Source organism: Arachis ipaensis, chromosome B1, assembly GCF_059453495.1.
Source record: "Arachis ipaensis isolate K30076 ecotype BB chromosome B1, ASM5945349v1, whole genome shotgun sequence".
Taxonomy (NCBI): domain Eukaryota; kingdom Viridiplantae; phylum Streptophyta; class Magnoliopsida; order Fabales; family Fabaceae; genus Arachis; species Arachis ipaensis.
The window spans coordinates 119,884,015-119,894,511 of NC_142436.1; the positions used below are offsets into that span (position 1 = coordinate 119,884,015).

The 10,497-nt window shown below is 39.1% G+C and overlaps 2 protein-coding genes and 1 non-coding gene across 3 annotated transcripts; 1 reads left to right on the forward strand and 2 right to left on the reverse strand.

Annotated features, from left to right (window-relative positions):
• Positions 1-738: 738 nt before the first annotated feature.
• Positions 739-1,266, reverse strand: LOC107610206 (uncharacterized). The gene has a single exon (XM_016312317.1). It carries the CDS (start codon positions 1,264-1,266, stop codon positions 739-741), a length of 528 nt encoding a protein of 175 aa, XP_016167803.1.
• A 20-nt stretch (positions 1,267-1,286) lies between these two features.
• Positions 1,287-2,379, reverse strand: LOC148578130 (uncharacterized). Its single transcript, XM_088502969.1, has 2 exons — positions 1,701-2,379; positions 1,287-1,489 (listed from the first exon to the last, which is right to left on the reverse strand). The coding sequence occupies exons 1-2, from the start codon at positions 2,377-2,379 to the stop codon at positions 1,287-1,289; spliced, it is 882 nt and encodes a 293-aa protein (XP_088359095.1).
• Positions 2,380-8,906: 6,527 nt separating this feature from the next.
• On the forward strand, positions 8,907-9,014 carry LOC148578131 (small nucleolar RNA R71). Its single transcript, XR_015904662.1, has one exon. It is a non-coding gene; the product is annotated as a small nucleolar RNA R71 (small nucleolar RNA).
• Positions 9,015-10,497: the final 1,483 nt, after the last annotated feature.

Here is a 10,497-nt window from a genome sequence, read left to right on the forward strand (position 1 = left end):
TGATGAGGGGGTGATGGTCCAGATGATGGTCCAGCGCCTAGTGCAGGTAAAACAATTTATTGGTTAGACTGGTTTGATTTGAGTTGATTAGTTGATATGATTAGTTGGTTATTGAATTAGTTCGTTATTGAATTAGTTGAACCGATTAGTCGGTTATTGAATTAGTTGGTTTGATTTGATTTGATTAGTTGATTTGATTAGTTGGTTATTGAATTAGTTGGTTATTGATTAGTTGATTTGATTAGTTGGTTATTGAATGTTTTCATAAGTACAACCACTAGCAAAAAAGGAAAAGGATACAACCTTAGAGCTGACCTCCACGTCAAAGCGCTAGTCGATATACCCCATCCGCTTTTAACTAGGTTACAAAGAAATGAATGAAATTATACAAAGATGTAAAATGGGCGATGAGAAAATGATGTCTGTATTGGACTTATCTATTTAGAATGTGTTTGTTGCTTATTGTTTTCGGTTTGTTGAACTTATTTATGTAGAATGTGTTGGACTTATTTATTTAGAATGTATTTGACTTATTTATTTAGAATGTGTTGGACTTATGTATTTAGTGGACTTATTTATGTCATCAACTATGCTACTTTACTTTTCATCAGCACTCACATTAAATTTTCAGTATATGAAAATCCCAAAGTAATACAATTACATCACACACGAAAGTCATACAATATATAAAATATTGAAAGTCATACAATAACTCGAGTGAGAAATTTGGCTGGAGCTCTATTGGGTGGTCGCACCTGCACTTGCACCACCACGTTGACGACATCTACTACGGCTGTGGCCCTCGGCCCCGCATTGCTTACATCGCATAGGACCACGCAACATCCGAGTGTCCATCTCATTCAAGAAATGGGTCATCCTTGGCCGACCTTTGGATACCCGTCTAAGGAATGGATTACCTACGAATCGAGGTCCATGATAAACAGGCCATGTTGTGGGATTCCCTAGCGGCCTAAACCTAGCCCTGTAGACTCGTCGAACTTGGTCCATCTTGTAGACATCATGTACATACAGTTGCCAATCCAGCCGCTGGTTTGCACAACAAGCAAACACATGTTGACACGGAAGCCGGTCAACTTGGAATTCACCACAGTCACACCGTTGTCGACGGAGGTCCACTGCATACTCCACAATACTGGGACACTCACACACTTCAAATACCTCATTCTGTCGGTCAAAGAAACTAAATTGGATGTTACCCACTGCCTGCTGATTCAGCCTCGACTTTTTTTCGGGTGAACAATTCATTAAGCCTATAAAACGTTGCCTTAACAAGTGCAGTGACTGGAAGATTGCGAGCCCCTTTCAGTACCGAGGCTGATGCATTCCACTAGATTGGTAGTCATATGACCCCATCGATATCCCCCACCAAATGCTAAAGCATACTGCTCATGTGGAATCCGATCCAACCAGTTGGTATAAGCCTCACCCCGCTCGCGTGAACGTTGATAACACGTCTCGTACTCGCGAACTGTTCATGAGTATCATGTCAATAAAAAAAGACCCAATATAAACAACGTTCATCATAATAACTGAGTTCAAGACTAAATGTAATCGTAACTATCATACCGATGTTGACGATAAGCTTTTGCACGGAGCCTTGAATTTTTTCAAAAAGTTGGACTCTATATGTCTGATGCAGAACATGTGGAATGCTCTGCGAGGAGACTAAGCTCTGTTACTATGAGCAATAGCTGACCTAATGGAATCATGCCGATCGGAGATAAGGCCCACACCATCACATGTCACAACATGCTGTCGCAAGTTACTAAGAAAAAAGTGCCAAGCCTCAGATGTCTCTCCCTCAACTATCGCAAATGCAATAGGCACAATGTTGTTGTTGCCATCCTGTGAGACTGTAACCAACAAACAACCCTTGTTTTTTCCGTACAAATGAGTTTCGTCTACCTGCACTATTGGCTTACAATGTCTGAATGCTCTAATACAAGGGTAATAACTCCAGAAGACTCGGTGTAGTACACAAATATTAGGAACTAAGTCATCTCCCTGATACGCAGGCATTGTTTCAAAATGAACGACTGCAGATGGTTCCTTGTGACACATGGCCTCAAACCATATCGGCAAGGCTTTGTACGAAGCTTCCCAACCTCCGAAAATTGACTCCACTGCCTTCTGTTTTACCAACCATGCTTTGCGATAACTTATGGTGTAGTTAAACTTTGCCTGTACTTCCGCAATCACTAATTTCACCTTTATAGATGGGTCAACTTCTACCAATGGCTTTATTGCTTCTGCAATTGTGTTGGAATCTAGCTTCGAATGATCTTGAGAAATGGTGGCCCTAGTACAGGTATGACTACCATTGTACCTCCTTATCTCCCAACAGAACTTTCTGGACATTTTGCTCACCCTGATCAGCCAATCACATCCTGCGCCATTGATCATCAATGGCGCCAACAACTTGGTACGCACAATTGTAATCTCAACTCTTTATCACAACTTCGCACAACTAACCAGCAAGTGCACTGGGTCGTCCAAGTAATAAACCTTACGTGAGTAAGGGTCGATCCCACGGAGATTGTCGGCCTGAAGCAAGCTATGGTCACCTTGTAAATCTCAGTCAGGCGGATTCAAATGGTTATGGTGAATTGATAATAAAAAGATAAATAAAACGTAAATTAAAGATAGAGGTACTTATGTAATTCATTGGTGAGAATTTCAGATAAGCGTATAGAGATGCTTTTGTTCCTCTGAACCTCTACTTTCCTGCTGTCTTCATCCAATCATTCCAACTCCTTTCTATGGCAAGCTGTTTTTTAGGCATCACCGTTGTCAATGGCTACATCTTGTCCTCTCAGTGAAAATGGTCCAATGCGCTGTCACTGCATGGCTAATCATCTGTCGGTTCTCGATCATACTGGAATAGGATCCATTAATCCTTTTGCGTCTGTCACTACGCCCAGCACTTGCGAGTTTGAAGCTCGTCACAGCCATCCCTTCCCAGATCCTACTCAGAATACCACAGACAAGGTTTAGACTTTCCGGATCTCAAGAATGGCCGTCCATGGATTCTAACTTATACCACGAAGACTCTGATTAAGGAATCCCAGAGATACTCATTCAATCTAAGGTAGAACGGAAGTGGTTGTCAAGCACGCGTTCATGGGTTGGGAATGATGATGACTGTCATGATCATCACATTCATATTGAGGTACGAATGAATATCTTAGAATCGGAATAAGCTTGAATTGAATAGAAAAATAATAGTACTTTGTATTAATTCATGAGGAACAGCAGAGCTCCACACCTTAATCTATGGTGTGTAGAAACTCTACCGTTGAAAATACATAAGTGATGAAGGTCCAGGCATGGCCAAATGGCCTGCCCCCATAAAGGTCTAAGATAGCATAAAACTGATCAAAGATGTAAATACAATAGTAAAAAGTCCTATTTATACTAAACTAGTTACTAGTGTTTACAGAAATGAGTAATTGATGCAGAAATCCACTTCCGGGGCCCACTTGGTGTGTGCTTGGGTGAGCATTGAATTTTATATGTGTAGAGGCTTCTCTTAGAGTTGAACGCCAGTTTGTAACCTGTTTCTGGCGTTTAACTCCACTTTGCAACCTGTTTCTGGCGTTTAACTCCAGAATGCAGCATGGAACTGGCGTTGAATACCAGTTTGCGTTATTTAAACTCGGGCAAAGTATGGACTATTATATATTGTTGGAAATCCCTGGATGTCTACTTTCCAACGCAATTGAGAGCGCACCATTTGGAGTTCTGTAGCTCCAGAAAACCCACTTTGAGTGCAGGGAGGTCAGAATACAACAGCATCTGCAGTCCTTCTTCAGCCTCTGATTCTGATTTTTACTCAAGTCCCTCAATTTCAGCCAGAAAATACCTGAAATCACATAAAAACACACAAACTCATAGTAAAGTCCAGAAATGTGAATTTTAATTAAAAACTAATAAAAATATACTAAAAATAATTAAATTATACTGAAAACTGTGTAAAAACAATGCCAAAAAGCGTATAAATTATCCGCTCATCACAACACCAAACTTAAATTGTTGCTTGTCCCCAAGCAAATGAAAATCAAATAGGATAAAAAGAAGAGAATATACTATAAATTCCAAAATATCAATGAAACTTAGCTCCAATCAGATGAGCGGGACTTGTAGCTTTTTGCCTCTTGAATAGTTTCGGCATCTCACTTTATCCATTGAAGTTCAGAATGATTGGCGTCTATAGGAACTTAGAATTCAGATAGTGTTATTGATTCTTCTAGTTCAGTATATTGATTCTTGAACACAGCTACTTTATGAGTCTTGGCCGTGGCCCTAAGCACTTTGTTTTCCAATATTACCACCGGATACATAAATGGCACAGACACATAACTGGGTGAACCTTTTCAGATTGTGACTCAGCTTTGCTAAAGTCCCCAATTAGAGGTGTCCAGGGTTCTTAAGCACACTCTGTTTTTGCTTTGGACCTCGACTTTAACTGCTCAGTCTCAAGTTTTCACTTGACACCTTCACACCACAAGCACATGGTTAGGGACAGCTTGGTTTAGCCGCTTAGGCCAGGATTTTATTCCTTTAGGCCCTCCTATCCACTGATGCTCAAAGCCTTGGATCTTTTTTATTACCCTCGCCTTTTGTTTTTAAGGGCTATTGGCTTTTCGCTCTTGCCTTTTGGTTTAAAGAGCTTTTGGCTTTTTCTGCTTGCTTTTTCTTTTTCTTTCTTTTTTTTTCGCTATTTTTTTTTCTGCAAGCTTTTGTATTCACTGCTTTTTCTTGCTTCAAGAATTGTTTTTATGATTTTTCAGATTATCAAATAACATTTCTCCTTTTTCCTTATTCTTCAAGAGCCAACATATTTAACATTCATAAACATCAACTTCAAAAGACATATGCACTGTTCAAGCATTCATTCAGAAAACAAAAAGTATTGTTACCACATCAAAATAATTAAACTAGTTTCAAGGATGAATTTGAAACCATGTACTTCTTGTTCTTTTGTAATTAAAACATTTTTCATTTAAGAAAGGTGATGGATTCATATTCATAACTTTAAGGCATAGACACTTAGACGTTAATGATCATGTAGTAAAGGCACAAACATAAATAACACATAAGGCTCAAAAACCGAAAAACAGAAAATAAATAGACAAGGAGATTAAGGAATGAGTCCACCTTAGTGAGGGTGGCGTCTTCCTCTCCTTGAAGAACCAATGGTGCTCTTGAGCTCCTCTATGTCTCTTCCTTTTGCCTTTGTTGCTCCTCCCTCATGGCTCTTTGATCTTCTCTAATCTCATGGAGGATGATGGAGTACTCTTGGTGCTCCACCCTTAGTTGTCCCATGTTGGAACTTAATTCTCCTAGGGAAGTGTTGATTTGCTCCCAATAATTCTGTGGAGGAAAGTGCATCCCTTGAGGCATCTCAGGGATTTCATGGTGAGGAATTTCCTCATGCTCATGTTGAGGTCCATGATCTCTTATTTGCTACATCCTTTTCTTAGTGATGGGCTTGTCCTCTTCAATGAGGATGTCTCCCTCTATGTCAATTCTAGCCAAATTGCAGAGGTGGCAAATGAGGTGAGGAAAGACTAACCTTGCCCAAGTGGAGGACTTGTCAGCCACCTTGTAGAGTTCTTGAGGTATAATCTCATGAACTTCCACCTCTTCTCCAATCATGATACTATAGATCATGATGGCCCGGTCTATAGTACTTCAGACCGGTTACTAGTAGGAATGATTGAGCGTTGAATAAACTCTAGCCATCCCCTAGCCACTGGTTTGAGGTCATGCCTTCTTTATTGAACCGGCTTACCTCTTGAGTCAATTTTCCATTGAGCTCCTTCCTCACATATGTCTATGAGGACTTGGTCTAACCTTTGATCAAAGTTGACCCTTCTGGTGTAGGGGCGTGCGTTCTCTTCCATCATTGGCAAGTTGAACGCCAGCCTTACATTTTCTGGACTGAAATCTAAGTATTTCCCCTGAACCATGGTGAGCCAATGCTTTGGATTCAGGTTCACACTTTGATCATGGTTCCTAGTGATCCATGCGTTTGCATAGAACTCTTGAACCATTAGGATCCCGACTTGTTGAATGGGGTTGGTGAGAACTTCCCAACCTCTCCTTTAGATCTCAATTTGGATCTCCAGATACGCATTCTTTTTGAGCTTGAAAGGAACCTCAGGGATCACTTTCTTCTTGGCCACAACTTCATAGAAGTGGTCTTGATGAACCTTTGAGATGAATCTCTCCATCTCCTATGACTCAGAGGTGGAAGCAATTGCCTTCCCTTTCCTCTTTTTAGAGGTTTCTCTGGTCTTAGGTGCCATAAATAGTTATGGAGAAACAAAAAGCTATGCTTTTACCACACCAAACTTAAAATGTTTGCTCGTCCCCGAGCAAAAGAAGAAAGAAAGTAGTAGAAGAAGAAGAAAATGGAGGAGATGTGGGAAGAAGATGTATTCGGCCAAGGAGAAGAAGAGAGGGTTGTGTTGTGTGAAAATGAAGAAGGAGTGAGGGGTTTATATAGGAGTGAGGGGGTGTGTAGGGTGCGGCCATTAGGGTTGGTTTTGGGAGGGAAATTAGTTCGAATTTTGAAGGTAGGTAGGGTTTATGGGGAAGAGAGGGTGGATGTGAGTGGTGAAGAGGTGATGGGAAAGAGTGATTGAGGTGATTGGTGAGGGGTATTTGGGGAAGAGTGTTATGAAAAGGTGTGAAGAGGAGAGAAGAAAATGTGGGGGTCCTGTGGGGTCCACAGATCAAGTGGGGTCAAGGACTTAACATCCCTGCTCCAATTAGGCGTGTAAAACGCCCTTGCTGTGCAATCCTGGCGTTTAACGCCAGACTGCTGCCTGTTTCTGGCATTAAACGCCCAAATGTAGCTTGTTTCTGGCGTTTAACGCCAGGTAGATGCTTGTTTCTGGCGTTAAACGCCAGCTTGGTGCCTGTTTCTGGCGTTAAACGCCAGACATATGCTTGTTTTTGGCGTTTAAACGCCAGACTGCTCTCCTCCAGGGTGTGCTATTTTTAATGCTATTTTTTCATTTTGTTTTTTATTTTTCAGTAGTTTTGTGACTCCACATGATCATCAACCTAATAAAACATGAAATAACAAAGAGAAAATAAAATAGATATGATTAAATAACATTGGATTGCCTCCCAACAAGCGCTTCTTTAATGTCAATAGCTTGACAGTGAGTTCCCATGGAGCCTCACAGATAATCAGAGCAAGGTTGGAACCTCCCAACACCAAACTTAGAGTTTGAATGTGGGGGTTCAACACCAAACTTAGAGTTTGGTTGTGGCCTCCCAACACCAAACTTAGAGTTTGAATGTGGGGGCTTTGATTGACTCTGCAGTGAGAGAAGCTTTTCATGCTTCCTCTCCATGGTTACAGAAGGAGATCTTTGAGTTTTAAACACAAGGTAGTCCTCATTCAGTTGAAGGATCAATTCTCCTCTGTCCACATCAATCACAGCTCTTGCTGTGGCTAGGAAGGGTCTTCCAAGGATGATGGATTCATCCTCATCCTTCCCAGTGTCTAGGATTATGAAATCAGCAGGAATGTAAATGCCTTCAACCTTTACTAACACATCCTTTACTAGTCCATAAGTCTGTTTTCTTGAGTTGTCTGCCATCTCTAATGAGATTCTAGCAGCTTGCACCTCAAAGATCCCAAGTTTCTCCATTACAGAGAGTGGCATTAAGTTTATTCCTGACCCCAAGTCACACAGAGCTTTCTCAAAGTTCATGGTGCCTATGTTATAGGGAATTAGGAATTTACCAGGATCCTATTTCTTTTGAGGTAATTTCTGTCTATCTAATGCATTCAGTTCATTGGTGAGCAAGGGAGGTTCATCTTCCCAAGTCTCATTACCAAATAATTTGGCATTCAGCTTCATGATTGCACCAATGTACTTGGCAACTTGCTCTTCAGTAATGACTTTATTCTCTTCAGAAGAAGAGTACTCATTAGAGCTCATGAAGGGCAGAAGAAGGTTTAATGGAATCTCTATGGTCTCTAGGTGAGCCTCAGATCCCTTTAGGTCCTCATTGAGGAACTCCTTATTGATCACTGAGCATCTCAGGAGGTCTTCCTCATTGGGATTCACGTCCTCTCCCTCCCTTGTAGGTTCGACCATGATGGTTAAATCTATGGCCTTGCACTCTCTCTTTGGATTCTCTTCTGTGTTGCTTGGGAGAGTACTAGGAGGAGTTTCAGTGACTCTTTTACTCAGCTGGCCCACTTGTGCCTCCAAATTTCTAATGGAGGACCTTGTTTCATTCATGAAACTTACAGTGGCCTTAGATAGATCAGAGACTATATTTGCTAAGCTAGATGGATTCTGCTCAGAATTCTCTGTCTGTTGCTGAGTGGATGATGGAAAAGGTTTGCTATTGCTAAACCTGTTTCTTCCACCATTATTAAAGCCTTGTTGAGGCTTTTGTTGATCCTTCCATGAGAAATTTGGATGATTTCTCCATGAGGGATTATAGGTGTTTCCATAGGGTTCACCCATGTAATTTACCTCTGCTATTGCAGGGTTCTCAGGATCATAAGCTTCTTCTTCAGAAGATGCCTCTTTAGTACTGTTGGATGATTCCTTCAATCCATTCAGTCTCTGAGAGATCATATTGACTTGCTGAGTCAATATTTTGTTCTGAGCCAATATGGCATTCAGAGTATCAATTTCAAGAACTCCCTTCCTCTGAGGCGTCCCATTACTCACAGGATTCCTTTCAGAAGTGTACATGAACTGGTTATTTACAACCATGTCAATGAGTTCTTGAGCTTCTGCAGGCGTTTTCTTTAGGTGAATGGATCCACCTGCAGAATGGTCCAATGACATTTTAGATAATTCAGACAGACCATCATAGAATATATCCAAGATGGTCCATTCTAAAAGCATGTCAGAAGGACACTTTTTGGTCAGTTCCTTGTATCTCTCCCAAGCTTCATAGAGGGATTCACCTTTCTTTTGTCTGAAGGTTTGAACATCCACTCTAAGCTTACTAAGCTTTTGAGGAAGAAAGAACTTGGCTAAGAAAGTTGTGATCAGCTTATCCCAAGAATTAAGGCCGTCTTTAGGTTGAGAGTCCAACCATATTCTAGCTCTGTCTCTTACAGCAAATGGGAAAAGCATAAGCCTGTAGACCTCGGGATCAATCCCATTGGTCTTAACAGTATCACAGATATGCAAGAATTCAGTTAAGAACTGAAAGGGATCTTCTGATGGAAGTCCATGAAACTTGCAATTCTGTTGCATCAGAGAAACTAATTGAGGTTTCAGCTCAAAATTGTTTGCTCCAATGGCAGGGATTCAGATGCTTCTTCCATGTAAATTGGAATTAGGTGCAGTAAAGTCACCAAGCATCTTCCTTGCATTGTTATTATTTTCGGCCATTCCTCCTTCTTTTTCGAAAATTTCTGTCAGATTTTCTCCAGAGAGTTGTGCTTTAGCTTCCCTTAGCTTCCTCTTCAGAGTTCTTTCAGGTTCAGGATCAGCTTCAACAAGAATGTTCTTATCCTTGTTCCTGCTCATATGAAAAAGAAGAAAGCAGAAAAGAAGGGGAATCCTCTATGTCACAGTATAGAGATTCCTTTATGTGAGTAGAAGAAGGAAAGAAATTCGAACACAAAAAGAGAGAGAGGGTTCGAATTTTTAAGAAGAAGAGAAGTGTTAGTAGATAAATAAATAATTAGAAGGAGGTGAGAGAGAAGAATTTTTGAAAATTAAATAAATTAAAATAAAAAATATTTTTATTTTTAACTTAAAATTAAAATTAGAATTCGAAAATTAAGAAAGGGAAATTGAATCAAATTAAATTAAATTTAAAAAAATTAGTTAATTAAAAAAAGAATTTTGAAAAAGAGGAAGGTGATTTTCGAAAATTAGAGAGAGAATTAGTTAGGTAGTTTTAAAAAAAAAATAAGAATCAAACAAAAAGATAAGATTGATTGAAAAGGATTTGAAATTCAATTTTGAAAAGATAAGAAGTTAGAAAAGATTTTGAAATTGAATTTGAAAAAGATGTGATTGAAACTTATTTTGAAAAAAATTTGAAAAAGAAATTTAAAAAGATTTGATTTTGAAAATTAAAGTTGATTACTTGACTAACAAGAAACTAAAAAGATATGATTCTAGAGTTTAAAGATTGAACCTTTCTTACTAGGCAAGTAACAAACTTAAAAAATTTGAATCAATCACATTAATTGTTAGCATTAATTTCGAAAATATGAATTAGAAATAAGAAAAATATTTTGAAAATCAATCATAAAGTTTTCGAAAATATGAAAGAAAAAATAAAAAAGATTTGATTTTTGAAAAAGATTTGAAAAAGATAGAATTTTTAAATTGAAAATTTGATTTGACTCATAAGAAACAACTAAATTTTAAAAAATTTTGAAAAAGTCAACTCAAATTTTCGAAAATTTATGAGTGAAAAAGGGAAAGATATTTTTTTTTATTTTTGAATTTTTAATGATGAAAGAGA

Coding starts and splice junctions, on each gene's coding strand:
- LOC107610206 (XM_016312317.1), bottom strand. CDS start 1,266: ATGAATTGTTCACCCGAAAAAAAGTCGAGGCTGAATCAGCAGGCAGTG.
- LOC148578130 (XM_088502969.1), bottom strand. CDS start 2,379: ATGTCCAGAAAGTTCTGTTGGGAGATAAGGAGGTACAATGGTAGTCAT. Junction 1,490..1,700: donor TAGGTCAGCTATTGCTCATA/GTAACAGAGCTT, acceptor ACTCATGAACAG/TTCGCGAGTACGAGACGTGT.